This window comes from Rhincodon typus, chromosome 23, assembly GCF_021869965.1.
Source record: "Rhincodon typus isolate 14 chromosome 23, sRhiTyp1.1, whole genome shotgun sequence".
NCBI classification, from domain to species: Eukaryota; Metazoa; Chordata; class Chondrichthyes; order Orectolobiformes; family Rhincodontidae; genus Rhincodon; species Rhincodon typus.
The window spans coordinates 20,832,503-20,856,539 of NC_063354.1; the positions used below are offsets into that span (position 1 = coordinate 20,832,503).

The 24,037-nt window shown below is 38.7% G+C and overlaps 2 protein-coding genes across 2 annotated transcripts in view; both read left to right on the forward strand.

The window, feature by feature from the left end:
• Positions 1-24,037, forward strand: part of rpl38 (ribosomal protein L38) — a 474,590-nt gene that overhangs the window by 307,889 nt on the left and 142,664 nt on the right. The window lies entirely within an intron of this gene.
• kif19 (kinesin family member 19) overlaps positions 1-24,037 on the forward strand; it is a 181,875-nt gene that overhangs the window by 78,051 nt on the left and 79,787 nt on the right. Inside the window, exon 3 of the mRNA XM_048611035.1 lies at positions 10,841-10,951. Coding sequence (XP_048466992.1) covers positions 10,841-10,951 — 111 coding nt within the window. The remainder of the gene's footprint in view (positions 1-10,840; positions 10,952-24,037) is intronic.

Sequence of the window (24,037 nt, forward strand, 5' to 3'; positions counted from 1 at the left end):
CACTGAAAAACTAAAATGGTTGAAAATGGTATCAGAATGTAAAGATCTCACAATATTTTCAACAAATGTAGCAATCATGAAAATTGAGTTTCGGAAACCATCAAGGAATGATCGAAAATTAATAGACAGAGAAAATGGAATACAAAATAACCTAGCAAAATGTATAAAAATAGACATTTAGAATTTCAATGAATCTGCAAAAATGATAGGAGTATCTTAAATAAACATGGTTCCTGAGATAGGAGAAACTATAATTGAAAACATGGAAACAGAAGGTGTTAAACAAATATTTTGTGACTATCTTCACATCAAAAAACACAAAAACGCCAGACAGAATGGAAGCAAGAATCAAAGGAGAAGGAAGAACTTAAAGTAATTAGTTTTAGTGAAGAAAAGCTACCGAGAAATACATGAGGTTAAAAGTTGATAAATCCCTTGGACTTGATAGCCTACGTAATTGTGTTCTTAAAAAAAGTGTCTGCAGGGATAATGGCTGCACTCATTGTGACCTTCCAAAATTCCCTAGACTCTGGAATGACCCAGGTGGTTTTAAATTCAGAAGAGGTAACACTACCATTCAAGAACGGAGGAAGAAAGAAAAGAATAAAGTTCAGACTTGTTAATCCAATAGCAGTTGTTGTGAAAATACTAGAAAAAAATTAAGAAAGTGGTAACAGTGCACTTGAAAAGTCATAAAAGTAAGAGAAACTGAGCCAGATCCAATAGTAACCAGATAAGACAACACCGACCCTTTTAAGGTCCAGTTTTTCCTTTGGTCAAAATTATTGTCAATATGAAAGGCAGAGTAATTATACAGCTTGATATTAATCAATGCATGGTTTCCTTGTTTCATCACTGTGGTAACAATGCAAGTTATTCCAGCACTTATACCTCCCACAACAGCAATCTTTGGCTTTTGAGCCATGATAACCTCAGGATGTCTGATTTGATTCCCACTGAGAATGCCCAACCCTAATATTTCATCGTTCAAAGGATAAAAGTTAGTACTGCGAAAAGAAATGTCCTGTAGGCTTTAGAAGATTAATTTGATTTTTGATTCACCACAGTTCACTTTGAGAACTCCGTGGCCATTAATTTCCCAGATGACAACCTTTCCTGATTAGTTTTAGTACTGTATTGCTGAAGTGACCCAATTTCATGGCAGCATAAATCTCCCAGTTCCTCAACCATGACTTTTCATTAGGTAAGATAATGAAATGATATCTGCCGGAGAAATAGACTGTAGACAAATTGGATTTTCAGTGAACATGAGACTGAACTACCTTAGCTCTCATATATTGTTCTTTTCCACTTAACACTGAGTTTAATAAATAAAGTTAAACCGTACATTGTTAACAATTCAGAGATGTCTTATTTGTTCTTTATTGAATGCCTAGTAAAGTTATTCTGGGGCAAAAACTCAATCAGCCAGAAGTTTTTAAATCAACACTTGATAAAGTGTGTAACTCTTTGAATACCTCTGCAATCCTGCTACAATCACAGTGTGCTTTTATTGAGCTTGAAATACAAATTTAAAGCATATCTGTGCGTGATGTCATGAACAGCTTAAAAATTGTGTAGAAAGAAAAATTCTGTAGAATGTAGTTCATAAGGAATGGAGTGAAAATAGTTGCACGTAATATGGCAAATATCTTGTGATTGCCAGAAATAAAACTTTTCATTTGTTACACAGTTGGTGTTGCAATAAGTCTGTATGATAATAAATCTATTATTCATTAATCACATGCCAAAATAAGAAACACCTTCTTCATATTGTTTCCAAATGGTGACCAAATCTTATACTTGCAAAACTCAAAGTTGACACGTTAAACAACAGAAAGTTTTTCCTATATCTGAAGTTCTGAAGAAAGGTCACTAGAGCCTAAACGTTAACTCTGATTTCTCCCCACAGATGCTGCCGGACCTGCTGAGTTTTTCCAGCACTTTCAGTTTCTGTTACCGATTTCCAGCATCCATATTTCTTTCAGGACTTTTTCGCCTCTATTTGTCGCATTCCCAATCTCCCACAGTTTATTCCTATTTAAACACTTCTAAGATGAAAACTGAGACTTAAGATCTTATTGGATCAGCCACAATGAGAAAGTCTCTTTATAAAATAGCCAGTGACCCACATTTTGAGCAGATGCTATTATTGGTACAGCGGACAGTTTTATATCATGTTGTTTGCGTAACTCTGACTCAGTCAGTTATGATGCGCTACTGAGAACACAGAGATTTGCTTTGTTGAAAAATTCAAACCTACAGTTTTGTAACTTTACACCATGCATGTCTTTAATGTTACTTATAGGAAAATAAACCACTCAACAAGTTATCAAGATTGTTTGGAAAATCATGGTTGAATTATGGATATGACACTAAATAATCACTTGTTGTGCCATCATCATTCACATTATCAGTACTTTCTAATAATGTGAGGGACATCAAAATGTCATTGTATAAATCTTTATGGTGAGTCAGCAATCATTTGAAGGGGGAACAATACCACCCTTACAACAAGGTAAAAATTAGTATAATCAACTGAACTCTTGGGGAGCTTCTTAAAAGAAATTTTGTTTACATCTAATATTGAAAGCAGAATTAATTTTGTGAAGTGTTTAAATATAAGCATTCATAATTAAAAGATTATGAGGTTATAAGCTGAAAAAATTTTTAAAGTGTATCCAATGTCCATCCTGTCTAAGAGCCCAAAGCCCCAGTCTCAACAATGGCAAAATTGTTACATGTTTCTGGGCACAAATATTGGGGATCTCGTTGTTTGTGCAGATCCCAAACTGTCAGCACAGCGTCTAAAAAGAACCTTTTTGGTTTTGAAACAATTTTAAAAATGAACAAGGGAATCGTCACTGAACCGAAACGTTAACTCTAATTTCTCTCCACAGATGCTGACTGATCTGTTGAGCTTTTCCAGCAATTTCTGTTTTTATTCACCAATGGTGGGTTGCTTATGCACACTTCAGTCCCACTGCTCTCTTGTGTGTGATTTAACAAGGACTAACTTCCTTACTTCCAAACTAAAAATTAAAACCCTCAATGGTTAGCAACTCTGCAGCCAGATTGAGGAGAACATGGAAATTGAAAAGAGCCAAAATTATAATTCTGTCAAATTTCAAATATCCTAAAATATTCTGCCAGGTGGCACAGAGAGAAACAAAGAGAACTCATTTGCAGTAAGGCCATCACAGGTTCTGAACTTGAAATCACACTGTTATAAAGTAAACATCTTAACAGCTGCAGTCACCTGGAGTTATTTTAATTATCTGTTACTGAAATCATACAATTAGTCTGCTGTCTGCTGGATTTTTGTTACTTCTGTTACCTTGTTGAAATTGGGATTATAGTGCGGACTGAAATTGTTCACAAGCTTCATAAGCTGATCTTTTCTGTGCCAGTTTCTGTAAGGACCAAACTCAACTAAAAAGAGCATCTACATTATGTTGAAAATGTGCCTGAATTGCGTCTTTTGTAACACCCTTATGCCACTCTGACTGAAGTTGACTTAGTGGCATATTTGAGAACCCTTTTGCACTCATAAATGTTGACCCAATTTTATTTGATTTCAGCAGATTTGTCTAGCGTGACCTCCCATAACCATCTCTATCAATCCTGCCTTTTCTTTCCTTGCTTTTCATCCGGCCCTTTGACATGTGCTCGGAACTGCAGAGAGTACTTTCATTAAACTGATTGGATTTTAATGACAGTCATCTGTCAAGCTGTGGGAGATGGAATTTGTTAAATCAGAGATGAATGCATTATGCACTGTGTAATGCAGTTGAATGTAGGTGGTAGATGAACTTTTACGGGGGGGTGGAGGTTTGAAAGGGTAAAATACATTCTAATGTGCTAATATAAAACAAGTCTGATGGAGATCTTGTGCACTGTAAATCCGTTCTACTTCCTTTAATGGTATTATTCATTTCCTTTTCTTCATGTCATTCAAAATGTAAATTAAAACAACCAAAATTGGAATATTTAGATATATTTTCATGTGTTATTTATTCTCATTTTTTTTACTATTGAACCAGCAATCCAAGAACTCATCTTTATTCTGTCCCCCTGCTGAGAAAGTGAATACTGTAAAGATTTATATGCCAGGATACTGAAATTAACCTGCAGTTCATTACAATTACTATCAAGGTTGCAAAAGAAGAGGAAGGAACACCTTATTGCAGAGGATTCATTTGAACTAGCCTTAAATAACTCCATTAAGATCAGTTCTGCTGTGCTGCTGCCTTTTTATTCAAATGAGTAAATACTAAAATTCTGTCGACAATCTGCTTTTTATTATGCATGTGACGTATTGAACATCAGCAGCTGTGACTGACTGTAAAGGATGATGGTGTTTTGCAGTTTCCTTCTGTTGTTGCTGACCTTTTTGCTCACTGCAATTCATGCATTCATATGATAGTTTCTCCTTGTGTTTTGTGAACTGGGGAGGAGGAGGAGAGCAGAGTACATCTGTGCAGCTAGAGGTTTTGCTAATCCAAGTGAAGGCGATCTAATTGTTGTTCGCTTGGCAGCCTACCAGTAGGTTAAGAGGATAGGAGCAGGAATGGGCCATTCAGCCAGCTATCATGTTGTGCCATTCAATTGGAGCAGGCTGATCTGCATCTTAACTCCATCATCCTGCCTTGGTTCTATAATCCTAAATACCTTTGCCGAGAAAAAACAATCTCAGATATGAAATTTTGAATTGACATCTCATTTCAAAAGGACTAGGCCACAGAAGGTCATTATCAAATTGCCTACACTGTAGTTTGGAAGACAAGTGATTAAATACTTAGCAGCAATCATCCCTTGGTTTGTTATTGGATAGAAGCAGGACAACCCAGAACGGATGCTTTTAAAAAGTTATAGAATCTACAGAACAGAAACAGGCCCTTCAGCCCAACTCATCCATGCTATCTTTTATTATGAATACAGTTAACAGAATGAAGCAGAATGCTTTTCAGAGTTATGAAAAAAAACAGAAGAAGTGACAGATTGCATAAAATACACATTTTGTATTTCAAATAAAACCCTTTTAAAAAATACGTAGAGCCAAACATAGAGCGATGCTCTTCTCCTTAAAGTTTTTTGTACAGCACATTAGTAAAGAACACAAATTGAAGGTTTTGGACTCAAATTTCCTCTGCATCAGTGGATTCATGGTCATCTAAACTGTTTTCCAAATACTGACTACCACATTCTTTAAATGGTGTGCTGTGACTGAGTTGTTCCTGACATCTCCAAACGATCTAAAAGGTGTTATCGTCGGATTTGGTGATTTCAAATTAAATAGGATGCATCAGTCAGTGTATTACAAGATGCTGTTCGCTCTTCCTGTCAGTTCCTTTTCTTCTTGGATGTCCATGAAACCTCTAATTGTCCACATAATTATTTGTATTAACTTCTTTATTTAGCCGGCATGATTTTCTCAAAGGGCACTGGTACTGAAGCATAGTAGGAATAAAATGTGGATGAATTTTGCTACCAAAAAGAATACATGACTGGAATCCCATTCTGTTCAAAACGTTGTAATATGGGAAGACTCACTAAGGCTTAGCAAATATACAAAGCCCAGAGTCAGTCTTCTCTCTGGCTTTGTCCAGTTCTCCATCTGCAGAGAAAATATTAGGTGATGGTAGAAATATCAAGTGGTGACAATTTTAGATTGTCTTTCAGCTTCCTTATTGTGGCAATAGTTTTGTTTTACTGCCACCACAGAGGGGAGGAGATTCAGAAATTTCCAATGGAATCAAAGATTATGGCCAGAATCCTTCCTTCCCCCAGGCCCCGAACAATGTTGTTTGTGGGAAGAAATTTGAGAAAATTAGGTGAGATGTCCAGCCAGGCCCATCTCAACATTGAGGTCAAATAGTCACATTTTTCAACCAATCCTGGACATCAGGCCAAAATTCTTGATCATGAGTGGCACAAAGTCTCTTTGCAGATCATGCCCAGCAACAAAGATCATGACCAGCCACATTCCTTGGTGTTTCTCTGGATGATTGAGACCGCACTGACTGGGTGGTTGGCCTGTTCTCAAGGTTTCATTGGTGGGAGGGTGGAGGACATCCTCCTGTGCACCATCACCTCCAATAAGGCCTCTAAGTCCCTCTTCACAAAGGTGCCAATCTCGGCCTTGTCTGCTATATCCAGGGCAAAATCACAAACCATGCAGTGGAGCTCTGGATCACCAGTGGTTGACCAGGTGCAACATGACCTTTTAAACATGGCAGTGATGCCAACTACAGATATTGCTTTTAATATCCCCCTTGGGAAAGTAGCACTTTAAGAACAGTTAATGTTTTTGAGAATCACAGTAATAGTTATTTCTATTTAGTGTTTATGCAAGAGGCTACATAAAACAATATTGCTGAAGTGCAGGTATTCTGTTCTCACAAAGACATTTCAAACCCTGTTTTCAACTTTACTTTCTTCAAAATAGCTGTAGTTACTTTTTGTGTTCAGGATTAAATAATATACCTTTTAGAGCATTGCTGCTTCTGCCTTTGTGGAATTGGCTGGGTTTGGAAATGTGGAGTTCGGTAGAAATGGTGCTGCGTTTCACTGAATAATCTACACAGATTAAAATGGTGAGATTTTGCTGCAGTGTTTTTCTGTAATGTGACATGGGTGTGTCGTGGATCTGTCTGTTTGTTGCTAGGCCCAATCATGTTCTGTAATTTTGCTGCTTTTAGCTTGTTTATGCACACAAGGTCAAGATCCCTTTCTTACTGTGCAGTAATTGGAAAGAAGGCTGTCTTAGAGTGGTCAACAAAGTTGGAAATTTGAGGAGGCATTCATTATCAATAGGAGAAAAGAGATTGCAAAGCTAAGATGGAAATGCTCAGTCACAGTCACAAAGAGAGCACAACTTTCAGCTCCCAGGCAGTGATCCTGAAAGCCTCATTTTTTGTTCATTTTCTCACAATGATTTCATTTTGTGATGGTTTCTATTTCCCATATAAGTAAATAAACATTTTTATCAGGGTCAAAAGCATGATATAGGTTACTGCAATCATTGGAGACAGATGATATTTAGATATTCAGCATAGGGATAGTAACCCTACTTTTATCCTATAAAATTCTATTGCACTATCTGCAGCCAACTTATTCCCTAAATTCGAGTGACAAAGTTGTTGCTCCCCATGTGAATTATGAGCTTTATAAGCACTCAGAATAGCTAATTTACAGAAAATTACAGGGAGTGGAGGGGTTTAGGAATGGAACAGAATTCTGGTGTACAGACTTCCATTATAACAAGCTTGGGTTATGGGTGACTTGCTATAACCCATGAACTGAGAGTGACTGGGCACTTGATCAAGTATAAAAACGATGAGAAGAATGAAAGGTATGAGATTCTAAGGGGGCTTGACAGGGTAGATGCTGAGAGGAATCCAGAATTGGGTACAACTTAAAAATAAAAGGTTTTCAATTTAAGATGAAGATGAGAAGGAATTTGATGTCTCACAGAGTTATTAGGTTTGTACTTCCTTGATTATATATGATCAAGAGGAGACTAAATGGAGATGGTTAAAATGATATAGGGACTCCCTACGTTTGATGGAGAAAATCTTTCTCCTTTTGGTGAAGCAATCCAGAACAAAATTATGTACTTCTAAAACTTTAAATTGGAGCATTTAGGTAATGAAATCAGGAAGCGTTTCTTTCTCACAAAAGGCATTGGAAATCTGAAAATTACTTCTCAAGTGAGTGTCGGCATTTGTTCATTTTTAAAACTGACATTGATAGATAATTTTTTGAGTAAGTACACATTAAATGTTAGAATGTTAAAAATATGGACAAATCTTCGAATTTCATCAACCAACTTAAAAGTCTTTGACTTTGCGGTTTGAGAAAATAAAAATAAAAATTAGCTGGGATACTTAAAATAGCCATCAAAATCACATGATCTGAAAGTAGCGAAGCTCAATGGTAATTACAAAGGAATGCCTAAATAACATGACTGAAACTGACTACCCACATTGAAAGACTGTCCAAGGCTAATTACTGAACATTTAAATTCATCATTTTGGATGTGTAACTCACAGAGAGATCTTCAAATATAAGAGGAGTTGAGACGTCTCAACTTGGGTATCGCTGGAACAAAGATTTAAATTCAAAACTCGATCTGCAGAAAGACGGATTGAGCCCCCACCTAGTCATTTTCAAAGGATGATAGGGCAACTCTGACACTGGACCATCGTCTCCATTGTGGGCCAACAGCCAAGGTTCACACATTGAAATACCCCTGTTGTGAGAAGCCCTTGTTTAAGCTTGGGTTTTTGCTACAGAAGACAGAAGAAGAACTCTTTCTCTTTGGAAGTAGTGGACCTGGTTCTGCAAAAGTCAACAAGACAGCAAACTAACTGCAACCTGGGATCTTTGAAAACATGGAAACTTGCAATGTGTAAATAAAGTCCAGGAAAGCAACTGAACCACCTCAGTGAGTAATTCCTTCGCGGAAGGAACTGTATTTGCTTTTTTTTAATTTTACTTCACCTCACCACAACCTTTTTCCTGTTCTCCAAGCAAGTGTGTTTAAGATACAGATGTTTACTGGCATGCATTGATATGACAACTGAGTAGAACTACGCATCAAGGTGAAGATTTAAGCATCAGTTATAATAATGAATGACACTTGGAGTTCAACTGCAATATTAAAATGCTACAAAGCTAAATTTGGCTCCACAATTGAAAATAATGGCTGTGGCCTTGAGTAAATATTTACAAGATACATCTTGTAGGCAGATGCAAAGCTGACATGATGTGGAATTATTCACTTTGTTTTCCATTTGTTCATGGGACGTGGGTGTCATTGGCTAGGCTAGCATTTATTGCCCATCTCTAATTGCCCAGAGGGCAGCTAAGCATCAACCACATTTCTGTGGATCTGGAGTCACATGTACGCCAGACCAGGTAAGGATGACAGCTTCCTTCCCTAAAGAACAATAGTGATCCAGATGTTTTTGTTTTCCCCAACAATCATTTATGGTTTTCATTAGACTCTTAATTCCAGACTTTTTTGTTTGGAACAAAATCAAAGTTGCTGTAAAAGCTCAGCAGGTCTGGCAGCATCTGTGGAGGAGAAAACAGAGTTAATGTTTCGGGTCCGGTGACCCTTCCTCAGAACTGATGGTGGCTGGGAAAACGTCAGTTCATATGCAGAAAATAGGGAGGTGGGTGGGGTAGGGAGTAAACGATAGGATAGAGCCCAAAGAGAGAGAAAGACAGTTGGACAGACAAAAGAGTTGCTAACAATCAGGCTGGGAAGGTGAATAGTTGTTAATAGGGACTGTTAGTGACTAACAACAGGGGGTGCGTAGTGGCAGGTTATGTGGTAACAAGGCCTGGTGTGTGGGGTCAGGGGCTGGGACATGGGAGAGTTTAGGTCCTAAAATTATTGAACTCAATATTGAGTCCGGAGGACTGTAGAGTCCCCAAGCGGAAAATCCCACCTACCATCCCACCAGCATCCACATCCAGAAGATCATCAGATGCCATTCCCACCACCTCCAGCAAGATGCCACCACCAGACACATATTCCCCTCCCCTCCCTTGTCTGCCTTCCGCAGGGACTGTTCCCTCTGGGACACCTCACCTGTACTTCCAAGAATCTAGTCTACCGCATTCGCTGCTCACAATGTGGTCTCCTCTACATTGGGGAAACGAAGCGTCGACTTGGCGACCGCTTCGCAGAACATCTACATTCTGCTCGCAAAAAAGACCCTGAACTACCTGTTGCCTGCCACTTCAATGCACCACCTTGCTCCCTGGCCAACATCTCTGTCTCCGGCTTGCTATAGTGTTCCAGTGAAGCCCAGCGCAAGCTAGAAGATCAACACCTCATTTTCTGCTTGGGGACCCTACAGCCCTCCAGACTCAATATTGGGTTCAATAATTTTAGGGTCTAAACTCTCCCATGTCCCAGCCCACCCACCTCCCTACTTTCTGCATATAAACTGACGTTTTCCCAGCCACCATCAGTTCTGAGGAAGGGTCACCGGACCCGAAACATTAACTCTGTTTTCTCCTCCACAGATGCTGCCAGACCTGCTGAGCTTTTCAGCAACTTTGTTTTTGCTTCTGATTTACAGCATCCGCCGTTCTTTTGGTTTTTTTTTTGTTTGGAATTCAAACTTCACCATCTGCATTGGTGGGATTCAAGTCCATGACATTACCTGGGTCTCTGGATTAATAGTCTAGTGACAATATTGTCAGGTCAATATCTCCCAGTGTTTCATGGCACTGTACAATGATAAGCTTGCACTGTGCTAATGAAAATCCATAATTATAGGATAATGAGATACAATGATTCTTTATTGATCAATTCTAAAACCTATAGCTTCAAGGGTTCATAGAATCCTTAAAGTGCAGATATAGCCCTTTTGGCCCATCGAGTGTGTACCGACCCTCCATAGAGCATCCCACCCTACCTCCGTAACCCCATGTTAACCATGGCCAATCCACGTAGCCTGCACATCTTTGGAAGGAAACCGGAGTACCCAGCAGAAACCCACGCAGACACAGTGAGAATGTGCCAACTCCACACAGACAGTCAGCCAAGGGTGGAACCGAACCGGGTCCCTGGCACTGTGAGCCACCAGGCCACCCAGTTAAAGGAAACATTTCTCTCACAACAGTGGTGCTTGTACTGAAGGTTTAAAATTACATTATTGCAATATCCTGTAAATTTCCTCCAATTACAACAGCAGAGATTCACCCTGTAGCATACCTTTGAAGGCGTATTTAACACTATTGGTTGAAATTTCTGATATTCTTTGACAAAAGCTTCCTCAGTTCACTTCTAATACTATATGTTATGCCTCCCTTACAGATGGTGGTGCTTATGGATCCAATGGAGGACCCTGATGACATTCTGCGAGCCAACCGATCTCGAGAGAAATCGTACATGTTTGATGTGACCTTCAATTACACTGCATCACAGGTGAAATTTTTATTATTGTACAAATGGGTTTGAGAAACATATCAGCCATGACTGAATGGCAGAGCATGGGCAGAATGGCCTAATTCTGCTATTATGTCTTGTGGTCTAAAACAATGATCCTGCCTTGTTTTGACAGCTCTGTTCAGGTTTGGTTTCTGCACATGGAGATTGATAATGAAGATCTAGAAAAAGTATCAATCATGCTTAACAAATAACTAAAAAAAATTTTTAGAAAGACACCATGGAATTAATAATTCTGAAAGGAGGAGAATGTAATATGTGAGTGTGAACAATGTGAAGTTGATACTAGATTACACAATACCAGATATAAACAAGGACACATAATCAAATTTACCATTTCGATGGTACAAACCTAAAGGTGGACAATACTGAACCAGAATTCTGATGCTTTAAAAAAAAGTAACCACAATTATTCAATTTGCATTATGACATTTGAGCTTGATGACTGTACATTTCGAATGATTCACATGTAGATTAAAATTTGAATATGTGACCCTCGGAAAAGGAGTCCAGTAGTTTTTAGCCTTCACAGTTAGTCTCGAGGAACTCTGCTCAAGCTATGAATCTCCCAGTATGTACTCTGAAGTAAAACACCTCATTCCCCCTGTTAATCTACAAAATTAAATTCTTGTTATCAACTTGATGAAATGTGAATTGGTGCAGCTCTTCAGTTAGGCAAGGCTGAAATTGAATCAACCCTGGATTTGTGAGCACATCTGAACTCGTAATTATGAGTTTCTACTTTAGGTTCAATGCTTATCTCGACTGTATGTACTATTTACATTAAGTACTTACCCCTCTTTTGTATATCCACTATTTCCAGAAAGCCTTCCTATATACGCTACCTTTTCCTCTTGGATAAGATGGTTTATGCTTAAGCTGTTGCCATACAGCAACTGAACAGACCTCATGACCTTTAACTTGAATCAATGTAACACTGATCCTTGAAATTCCTTCAACAGTAATCCAAATAGCCTTTTGTGTGTCTCTGATATTTTAAGAGGAAGTGTTATAATTTATGCACAGACATGCATTCACTCTGAAATTGTTGTACAGTTACACCCAGAATGAAGCAATATTGTTCTACACATTATCTGTTCCACTTATTTCAACTAATAGCTTACTGGCATTTACATTTTTCAGAGATCTATATATTGACCTGGTTTTACTCTTCTATATTTTGTTAATTGCTTCAAAAGTATAAATCTTTCTTCCTTCATAAATTCTTATCTTCCGCATCCATGTGTGTGACAGGTCACTGTACTCTGTGTCAGAAAATACGCATTATAGTTAATCAGCCCTCTGAAACAAGTGCAAGTTACTTTTTTTGGGATTGTTCAAGGACACAGCAGGAAACTGCATTCTCAGTAGTTCTTAAAGATAATATTTCACTGAGGATAAAAATTGATGCTATTTCATTACTATAAGCTGTGAAGGTTTTGAGACTGATTTCAGTGGTGCCCAAGTGGACAATGCCTTTGTGATTGTAGCTTCCATTTTAGTGTATGAAGGGCTTTTGTATTCAGTTTACTATTCTTCCTTAAGAACCAATATAGATTTGATTACTGGAAAATTTCAGTAAGCATGTTGCAGAAAAATTAGCAGGATTTTCTAAAAGATAAACGGCAACAACTTCCATTTATATAGCACGGCAGGTACTGTATTTAATACAATTCTTGTCCATGCTACATGAAGAGATGTAGCCAGCAGATGACCAGAAATGTTGTCACAGAGGTGTGTTTGAAGAAGTGTCTTTCAGGAGTAAATTAGACGCCAAGTGGTTTATGCAGGGAATTTGAGAGCTTGGAGCCTTGGGTGCTAAAACACAGCCAGCATTGGCAAGGGAAATTACAAAGGAAAGCATCTTCTTAACAAATTCAGAGCAGTAATTTAATATATGACAAACAAGACAGAATTTTCTCAAGTGAATGTTGTAATATGGGTGGTAGAATGCCAGTTAATTAGATGGTTTTTGAGCTGGAGTCCACAGTTACCTGGCAGTTGCTGAAGGTTATGATTTGCCAACATTCAGCTGAATTACTAGAGATAATACTATTCCATATCTGAATATTTCACACAGATCTATGAAAAGCAAACTTGGACACTTCACACTGTCACAAGCTGATATTTCTGGATTGATAGAGAGCAGAAATGACAGCAATAGTATATCTGGAGGTCAGAGGCTCTCTTCTGCTCCTGATGAAATGCTGAGTTGCACTGAATGCTTCATGACAAGAATGGATAATAAGAAAGCCTTGGACAATAAAAAATGAGAGTCTAACTAAAGTTATAGCCGTTTTAGTTAGAAATCCGGCATTATTCTGTATCATATGCAATGTGCTTTGTTGGCTTTCACTGTTCTAAAATATCTACTGGACAAGGATGCTCAGTGATATATATGATAAGCTATTCAATGATTAGTATAATATTGTAAGATTCTAACGTATTGAAGAAACTGGTGCAATGCTGTACCATAGTAACTTATAGCTGTAACATATAGCTGTAGCCATATCATAGAGACAGCTGTAATATATCAATCTGTCAGTGGACAGCAGGATTGTCTTTGCATTGAGATCTCCTTCCTAGTTTGCTGTAGTCATGTGACCTCTACCATGAGGCACACACACTGTTGACATACATCTCAGCTTCACTTCAATAAAGTCCTCGTGTTGAATGTACTGTTGTGCGGTACACTTGAAACATGGTGTCTGAATTGGGAGTGAGGTGAGTGTCCAGAACTGAAATGAAAAGTGTGGCTGCACTGCAAAGAGCTGCCATTGAAAAAGATAAAGAAAATCAAAGATTATACTGAAAACACTGTTCGAGAGAAAATGACTACAACTTTTCTCCAACCAACCCCTCTTCAAATGAGACAACTGAGAATTCTTCCGTTAACAATAGCAGTATTATACAATTGCTATGGATTTGTTGAGCAAACCAGACAAAGTACAAGTTGCTACACTTTTGTCACTGCTAGGAAGAGACTGTTTCAAAATATATTCCATCCTAACTCTCTCTAAAGAGCAGAAGAAGACATGGCAGAAGTTTTACATGTTTGAAGGCATACTTTCAGTTCATGTGAACATTACTAATGATTGCTACATATTCAGTCCTCGGGAACAAAGTGAAAAAGAGTCTGTTGCTCAATACATAAAGTTGTTAACACAACTTACAGAAACCTGTGAATTTGTGCAAATAAAAGATGAGCTAAGTAAAGTTAGAATCACCTTAGGTGTAAGAGATCCTACCATGACAGTGCAACTGCTAAGAGAAGAGAATCTGACTCTTGAAGAACTCATAAACATGTGCTCTGAGATCATAAATAACAGCTACACACATGGAGGTGAGTTTGTCAACAGGTAAGTGTGGAGAAACAGTCCAGACCTATGGAGTATGTTGATAAGCCACCCACACCTGCCCACTATGTTAAGACCATACACATGCAACAAAGTCGAGAAAAACAACAAATATCCACACAACAGTGAACAGAAAAATCAAGCTAGGAGGACAAATTGGAAATATTGCAGAGGTTATCACATAAAACAAAAGTATATCCAGAGTGGAAAATATACAATGTTTTAAATCCAAGAAGCTAAACCATTTTGCATATAGAAATTTTTAAAATAATAAGTGGTATAGATGAGGTTAATGGTAGTTGTCTATTCCCTAGGATGGGGGATTTCAAGACTAGGGGACATATGTATAAGGTGAGAGGAGAGAGATTTAAAAAAGACATGAGGAGCAAACCATTTACACAGAGGGTGGTTTGTGTGTGGAATGAACTTCCTGAGAAAGTGTTGAATGTGCGTACAACATTTAAAAGGCGTTTGGATAAGTACATGAATAGGAAAGGTTTGGCAGGATATGAGCCAGGATCAGGCTTGTGGGACTAGTTTTGTTCGGGATTGTGTTCAGCATGGACTGGTTGGACCAAAGGGTCTGTTTCCATGTTGTACTAATCTAGGACTCTATGAAAGGGTTAAGCGAGGAAGCAGAAAAGTATGCCTTTGAAGACAATAAAGACAATTGGTGTAAAGATGTCAGGCAGTGATTCGAATAACTCAAGTGTGACATACCAGGGAGTAATTCAGATGATTTGTTCTACACCTTAAAGAGGGTTGGGAACATCAAATCTAAAGAAGAACAATGGTTAATAACTATTGCAATGAAGACAACAAGAGCATCAAATGAATATGCATTGCCGGGTATTCATAAGAACATAAGAACATAACATAAGAACATAAGAACTAGGAGCAGGAGTAGGCCATCTGGCCCCTCAAACCTGCCCCACCATTTAATAAGATCATGGCTGATCTTTTTGCGACTCAGCTCCACTTACCCGCCCACTCACCATAACCGTTAATTCCTTTACTGTTCAAAAATTTATCTAGCCTTGCCTTAAAAACATTCAGCGAGGTAGCTTCAACTGCTTCACTGGGCAGGGAGTTCCACAGATTCACAACCCTTTGGGTGAAGAAGTTCCTCCTGACCTCAGTCCTACATCTGCTTCCCTTTATTTTGAGGCTATGCCCCCTAGTCCTAGTTTCACCTGCTAGCGGAAACAACCTCCCTGCCTCCATCTTATCTATTCCCTTCATAATCTTATATGTTTCTATAAGATCTCCCCTCATTCTTCTGAATTCCAATGAGTATAATCCCAATCTACTCAGTCTCTCCTCATAATCCAACCCTCTCAACTCTGGAATCAACCGAGTGAATCTCCTCTGCACCCCCTCCAGTGCTAGTATATCTCTCCTCAAGTAAGGAGACCAAAACTGCACACAGTACTCCAGGTGTGGCCTCACCAGGACCCTATACAGCTGCAGCATAGCCTCCCTGCTTTTAAACTCCATCCCCCTAGCAATGGTTTCCTTGATGTTTTTCACAACATTGAGTTTCACAGCCTCATGTAATGTTATACCAGACAGTGATTGAAAAGTGCAATCCTTGAAGGTAAGCTCAAGGTTCTGTTGATGGAAAAATGCTCACCCTGTGAGGATAAATTAATCTAAGAGTTCATTGCTGGAGCAGATCTAGATCTAGAATTCCAGATATGAGATTGTATAGCCACTCATCTCCACAGAAGCAATTCAAAAGCTTGGACTAATAACCCTAACTATTGCAGAAGAGATTTACAGTGTTTCTCAGGCCACATTGACTGATGAACAGATAAACAGTGCAGAGATAGAAGGTTCAAAAACAAGACTGCAAATAAATCCTGATGCCGAAGTCACAAAGTACAAAGATTGTCTTGTTAGATACAGCTAATGAACCCAAAGGAAAGAGGTGTCAGATAACAGCATAAACCAGCAGGGTCATCTGAGAAAATTTAGAAACTAAACCAAAGAGCAGATCATTCCAATCTGTAGAGATTGGAGGAAAATACAACAATCCACATACGTATGATCACAAGACACAAACACTTTAGAGATCGTGTGTACCAAACATGTAAATAAATGGCTGAAAACAACAAATGCTGGAGATCACAGCCGGTCAGGCAGCATCCACGGAGAGAGCAAGCTAACGTTTCGAGTCTAGATGGCTCTTCATCAGAACTGATGTGAAGTATGGAGGGGACAGCATTTATGCTATAGTGAGGAGTTGGAGTGCTCAGGGAGAAAGGATGTTGTTAGTTCAGATTAAGTGAACACCAGCAATGAAATGGAAAGTAACAAAGATGCACATGGTGAAGGATGACCGGGATACCTTTCGGTGGAGAGAGCAAAACCTCTTCAGGGTAGGCGTTCCTTGAAGAGACATGGCAGTGGATTAAACACAATGTAGGAGCAAATTACTGCAGATGTTGGAATCTGTAGTGAAAGCAACAAATGCTGGGGATCACAGCAGGTCAGGCAGCATCCATGGAAAGAGAGCAAGCTAACATTTGAGTCTAGATGGCTCTTCATCAAAGCTGACGTGAAGTGTGGAGGGGGCAGCATTTACGCAATAGTGGGGGTGGTTGGAGTGCTCAGGGAGAAAGGATGTCAATAGTTTAGATTAAGTGAAAACCAGCAATGAAATGGAAAGCAGTAAGTGGATTAAAGTGGGACTTGCTGGAATAACAAACAGTTGCTAATGCATAAAAACAGTTGGTAGACATAAGACCATAAGAAATAATAACAAGAGTAGGCCGCTTTGCCCCTTGAGCCTGCTGTACCATTCAATGGGCTCGTGGCTGATCCAACATCTCTCACATCTACTTTTCGGCCCTTTCCTTATAACCCTTGATTCCTCTACTGATCAAGAATCTATCTTAGTCTTAAATATACCCAAGGACCCTGTGCCTGAGCTTTCCCAAAGAGTCCCAAAGACTCACAATCCTCTGGGAAAATAAATTCTTCCTCATCTCAGTATTAAAATGGCACCCCTTCATTCTAAGACTATGCCTTCTGGTCCTAGAGTCTCCTATGAGAGGAAACATACTCTTAGCATTTACCTTGTCAAACCCCATAAGAATCCTAAATGTTTTAATGAGTTCACCTGTCATTCTCTGTGTAAGATGTTGCCCCTCATGTCCTTTTTAAAAGTTTCTCCTCTCCCCTCTAGTCTTGAAATTTCCCATCCTAGAGAAAAGACAACTACCATTAACTCTGTCTATACCCCTCATTATTTTATAAACTTCGAGAAGGTTGCCTCTCAAAATCTGCACTCCAGTGAATAAAGTCCCATCCTATCCAGACTTTTATAACTCAAACCTTCCATACCCGCCAACATCCTGGTCAATCTCTCCAGCATGATAATATCCTTTCTATATCCTTTCTGGGCGACCAGAACTGGACACAGTGTTCCAGAAGAGGCCCCACCAATGTCCTGTACAACCTCAATATGACTTCCCAATTCCTATACTCAAAGGACTGAGCAATTAAGGCAAGCATGCTAAATGCCTTTCTAACCATCCTGTCTATATGTGAGGCAAACATCAAAGAATTATGTACCTGAACCCCTAGGTCCCTCTGTTCTACAACACAACTCAAGAGCCTAATATTAATTGTATAAGCCCTACCCTCGTTTGTTGTACCAAAATGCAATACCTCGCATTTATCCAGATTGAACTCCATTTGCCACTTTTTGGCCCATTGATCCATTAGGTAGAATCATAGAATCCCGACAGCATGGAAACAGGCCATTCGGCCCAACAAGTCCACTCCGCCCCTCCGAAGAGCATCCCATCCAGACCCATACCCCTACCCCTGTGTTTCCCATCTCAAACCCACCTAATCTAAACATCCACAGACACTATAGGCAATTTAGCATAACTAATTCATCTACCCTGCACATCTTTGGACTGAGGGAGGAAACCAGAGCACCCAGAGGAAGCCCACACAGACACTGGGAGAATGTGCAACCCTCCACCACCACTCTCTGTCTCCTGCCAATTAAGTATCTAATTGGCAAGCTCACCCTGAATTCCATGTGACCTAACTTTGCTAATTAGTCTACCATGTGGACCCTTGTCGAAGGCTTTATTAAAATCCATGGAAACAATGTCTACTGCTCTGCCTTCATCAATCTTTTTGGTAACTTCTTAGTTTCATTTCAGTAAAGTCCTTGTGTTTAACACACTACTGTGGTGTACACTCAAAACATGTTGCAGTGTGGCTATCTAGGCTGACAACATGGTCTGCCATCAGTACCCTCCAAAAATGCAAGTATTTGCAGATATTATATCATAATGTATTATGAAATACTTTCAATGTGGGAATATTCAATACAGTATTTTAAGACATAATAAACCTGATGCTAATGAAATCAGTCAGTTGGCTTTGTGACTGTAAATGTAGGTTCATGATTAGGATTAAGAGAAGAATATATTGATGTTTGGGAGAACATCAAGTGTGAATTTAATGGGTACGAATCTAACCAGATTGATGTACTATATTGAGAAAAATATGTGATATGAATGGAGTACAAACAGTCACAAAAGGTCTGTGAGATGAATATCAAAAGGACACTGATTTCAAGAAAGACAAAAATTTTGAACAAAGTAATCAATTTTATAATATCAGAGAGAAATGTCCAATGGAAGATGCAAGGCAACAAGGTAGTTGCTATGACAAATATGCCTTGTTTTGGTTTTGTAACTGTTCCACTTAAACCAAACTGCATGAAATTTAAGGAAGCAACAGATTACATAGCAACATTCATTTTAAAATTTGTTGGTACAGAATCTAAAATTCCTTTATATAAGTATCTGCAGACCATGATTCTTTCAGCAAATTAGAATATATAACTAGCCTCCATAATAAATGCAAAAAATTAAATGAACCTGTCATCTGGATGGAATTAAATTATTCAAACCAGAATCTTCATTAAAAAGTTCTTTGTTATCTTTCATAAGTCATAAAGAGAATATTAAAACAAGTCTGTATATTTTATAGTGAAACCAATTTGCATGTGCAATTAACAACTTTTGTTAAAAATGGATGAAGTTTCTGCTGTAACTATGCATATATTTTGTCTTCCTTGTTCACTTATCCAACACATATGTAACAAATCTATTTTTAGTTTGAAGTAAGATGATATGTTTATTGAGTACTGGAGATTAGATACTGCAGATATGTAAAAACAATTCCAATGGCATAGAACATAGAACATAGAACAGTACAGCACAGTACAGGCTCTTTGGCCCGCGATGTTGTGCCAACCTATTATCCAACTAAAATCATTCTACCCTGCATACCCTACATTTTACTATCCTCCATGTGCCGATCCAAGAGTCGCTTAAAAATCTTTAAAGTATCTGACTCCACTACCACTGCCGGCAGCGCATTCCACACCACTCTTTATGTGAAGAACCTACCTCTGACATCTCCCCTATACCTTCCTCCAATCACCTTAAAATTATGCCCCCTTGTAATAGTCATTTCCGCCCTGGGAAAAGGTCTCTGACTATCCACTCTATCAATGCCTCTCATCATCTTGTAAACCTCTATCAAGTCACCTCTCATCCTTCTTTGCTCCAATAAAAAAAGCCCTAGCTCCCTCAACCTTTCCTCATAAGACCTGCCCTCTAGTCCAGGCAGCATCCTGGTAAATCTAAATAGGTATTATTGACTGGATCATACTGTTCTATTAAGACTATTGTGTCTGCTGAGGTGGAAGTTTGAATCCCAAATGTGCTACAGTAAGGAAAAACAAGAGATTTGAGAGACTATTGTTTTCTGTTCATTACCCAGGGTGCATTGCCAAATTAAGGGTGGCACAGAGGTTCAATGGCTAGGGATCCAGTTCGATTCCACTGGTGGGCAACTGTCTGTATGGAATTTCCATATCCCCTCTGTGTCTGTGTGGGTTTGCTCTGGTTTCCTCCCACAGTCTGAAAATTTGCAGGTTAGGTGGATTGACTGTGCTAAACTACCCATAGGGTCCAGGGATGTGCAGGATAGGTGGAATAGCCATGGGAACTGCAGGGTTGCAGGGATAAGGTGGATCTGAGCTGGATGCTCTTCAGAGGGTCAGTATGGACTTGAAGGGCTGAATGACCTGCTTCCACACTGTAGTGATTCTATTAAATATTTTACTTATACAGTAAGAGTAATGAAAACACTCCAAAAGACCTAGGGAGATGGGACTTCTAAATGTGATCTAAGGTACAAATAGCCAGTAGATTAGGAAAGATCCAAAAAATGTAACTATGACATTGGCTTGTCTTTTACGTGAAAGAAATATTTGGGAAAATCTTTCTTGGGAAAACAGTATCATTCTTGGTTTTAGAAACTAGGAAATTGAATTCTTGCAAAGCACTAATATTATAATCTCTTAATACAGCATGTCATCCAAACCTAGGTAAGGTGTCATGAACAGAAATTGTTTTTTCCTTATTGTCCATGATTGAAGCACTTTTTATGTGTGAGGTTAGTGTACCTTCTTACACTCAGTAATTTGTACCAGTTTAAATAATTTCCAGCAGCAAGCATTTGAGAATATACCATAACGTTAATTTATTATCATAAACTTGCCGTGGAAGTTTAAACAGGAGACCTCACACATATTATCAAATACACAAAGAATAGGTACGGATGAAACAAAATGCACTTTGAGTGCAATTAATATTTTTAGCCTTCCTATAGTGGGTCTAGTGTTTATTAGTCAAATCGATGTTTTAGATGGAATGGTGGTCTATAAAAGCACACAGTTGTCAGTACGCTGCAAGGTTTGTTCCGTTTGAATGGCCAGGAGATGAAATCTCAGGCAAACATAAAGACAGAACAGGTTTCGTGAGGGAGGGGGCAGTAGTTTTCTGCTCACTCTCGAGCTATACCTGTTTTACTTTGTATCTCTAGCAGTCTTGCAGCTGGTTTGATGGCTTTTTTGATCGTGTTTCTGATTATATATTTATCGGTGTTTCTGATCAGAATAGCCTTTGCTATAACTTTTAAAAGCAAGTAACAAAATAAGACTGTCTTATCTATCTGGCCTGTTATGAGTCCCAAGTCCTTTTCCAAATAAGGTGATATGTTGAGATTATACATATTTTGTATTGTGACTTTTCTAAAATTGAGATTCTTGAGATTGTCTTTGTAATTGCATGACACAAATCCTGTTGGAATGCCCTTTAAGATAGGGCTTTTCATTTTGATGTCTCAATGCCAATGATGAAGTATAAAGATGAATCAGCTCATCTGAGATAGTTCAGTTCTGCCCCTTAATAAAGGGACTCGTGAATTCCACACAAGACTATGGTTGTCCATATTTAATTAAGGAATTGCTTGAGTTTCAGATCTGTCTGTAGCTGATATTGTGAAAGTCACATGGTATACCATCAGTCATATTTAAAATTTCAAGACATAGCTTTAAAGTTTACAATAGTTTCTTACCTGTACAAGGATTGAGAAAATACAATTTTAAACTGATGCCAAATTTCAGAAAGAATACAGTTATTACTGTCGGCTTGTGATGAGTCCCCATTAATTAATTAATTTAGAGGATTAGGGCTACTATCTGCTGAAGAGACTCTCCATTGACATAAACCACATTGCCACCACTAAGTAATTTGTATAAGTGAGGCAGCATCCTAACTTCCAGTTAAAGGTTGAGCCAGTTTAAGTGAGTTGGTCTAAAACTGATACAGCACCCTTCCAAGAAGTTTCCTGCAACCTGTGAATTAGGTGATGAATAAGCTGCCTTTTAAAACATTATATTAAACTTACATGAAATCAGATAAGTTACTTTTGGTGATATTAGCAGATGATGCTTCAAAATAAGTGCAATAATGACTTTTAGGAAGGAGTGATACCATGCAACCTATTAACCTTCTTTTGCTGATATTGCCAACCGTAATGTTAACCTCCAGTCATACTTTTCTCCTTTGATGATCTGACCAATCAAAAGATGTTAATACCATTAGCATTGTCTGCTTAAACTAATTTTTTTAAAAATTAAATTTGTTGGGGAAGAAAGTCTGTAAACATACGTTTCTTTAGCAAGTGACAAATATTTAAAATTTTATCAATATAAGTTAGATACTGCTGCTATGGTAGATATGGCATGTAGGTATATCACATATATAATGCTGTGTTATTAAACTTGTGTCCTTTGATGGTTACTGGCTAGAGAGAGTTAAGTGAGTATTTTAATATCCCTTTTGTTCATGCATATCATGTGCCTAGTCTTTTTACAACATAAATGCACATCTTTTGAAACTAGCTTTTGTGATGGAGATTTTCAGGGACTGTGTCTTGTCAATTTTGGGGAAAAAGAGTTGTGCTCTCTGCATCACTGCTGTTTGTTACACCAATGAGAACCCACAAAGCAGCATAAAATTTAGAGAGAGAAAGAATCCATAGAGCAGGATAAAGTTAAGAGAGGGAAAGAGAAGCCATAAAGCAATGGGGTGTTTGGGGTAAGGGAAAGAGAGACCACTAGCAATGAGCTCATTGGTGAGCAGCGGGAGGCAGGGAGTGGCCAGCTAGTAGGAACCACATGCAAAATTTGAAACATGATGTCAAAAAATAAAAATAAAAATAAAAAAAATGACATTGGCCTAGAGGAAAGAGCAGATTGGCTGATGGAGTAATTCTACTTTCTATTTGCTCCAGTTTATAATGATTGCCTGTAAAGTAATTTAAATATAAAATATGGCAGGCCAGCTCAGCGATGTGAAATATGCATTCAGTGACATGTGGAAAGTTGTGGATGCTTCCAATAAACTAGATAATCACATGTCCAGGAAATGTCTCCAGTTGCAGAAACTTGAACTCTGGGTTTTAGAACTTGAACAATAGCTGGATCACTCTGGCACATCCACAAATCTTAGAACTAAGTGGATAGTGCATGTAGGGAGATGGTCACACTGCAGTTTGAGAGAGGCAGACGCAGAAGGAATGGGTGATTACCAGACAGTTAAGGAGAACCAGGCAAGTAGTGCAGGACTCCCCTCTCATTAGCCAGTTTTAATTTTAGATACGAGCAAGTTTGATGGTTTCTCAGAAGAATGCAGCCAGGGCTATATCTGTGGCACCACAGTGGCCCAGCAACACATGATAGGAAAAGGAGAGAGAGATCCAGGGATTGCAGTCTAAGAATACATGGCAAAACATATAGGGCTGAGACAAGTAGGAATTTCTTCATCCAGAGAGTGGTGAACCTGTGGAATTCACGACACAGAAAGCAGTTGAAGCCAAAATGTTATATGATTTCAAGAAGGAGTTGGATATAGCACTTGTGGCTAAAGGATATGGGGGAAGTGGGAGTGGGTTACTGAGTGAATAATCAAACATAATCATGATGAATGGCTGAGTAGGCTTTAACGGCTGAATGGCCTACTCCTGCTCCTATTTTCTATGCTTCTATGGTTTGGAATCAACAGTTAAGTGAATGGACAGGTGTTTCTGCATCTCTAGACGTGATTCCAGGATAGCATATTGCCTCTTCGGAGCCAGGATCAAGGATGTCGCTAAGTAGCTGCAGAACTTTTTTCTGGGGGTGGGTAAACAGCCAGATTGTCATAGTCCACGTTGGTACCAACGACACAGGTAGGAAGAGGAATAAGATCATCTGAAGAGGTGAACCAAGGGACTAGGGATAATAAGAACTGAAATGAATTAGTCAAAAGTAGTGATTCAG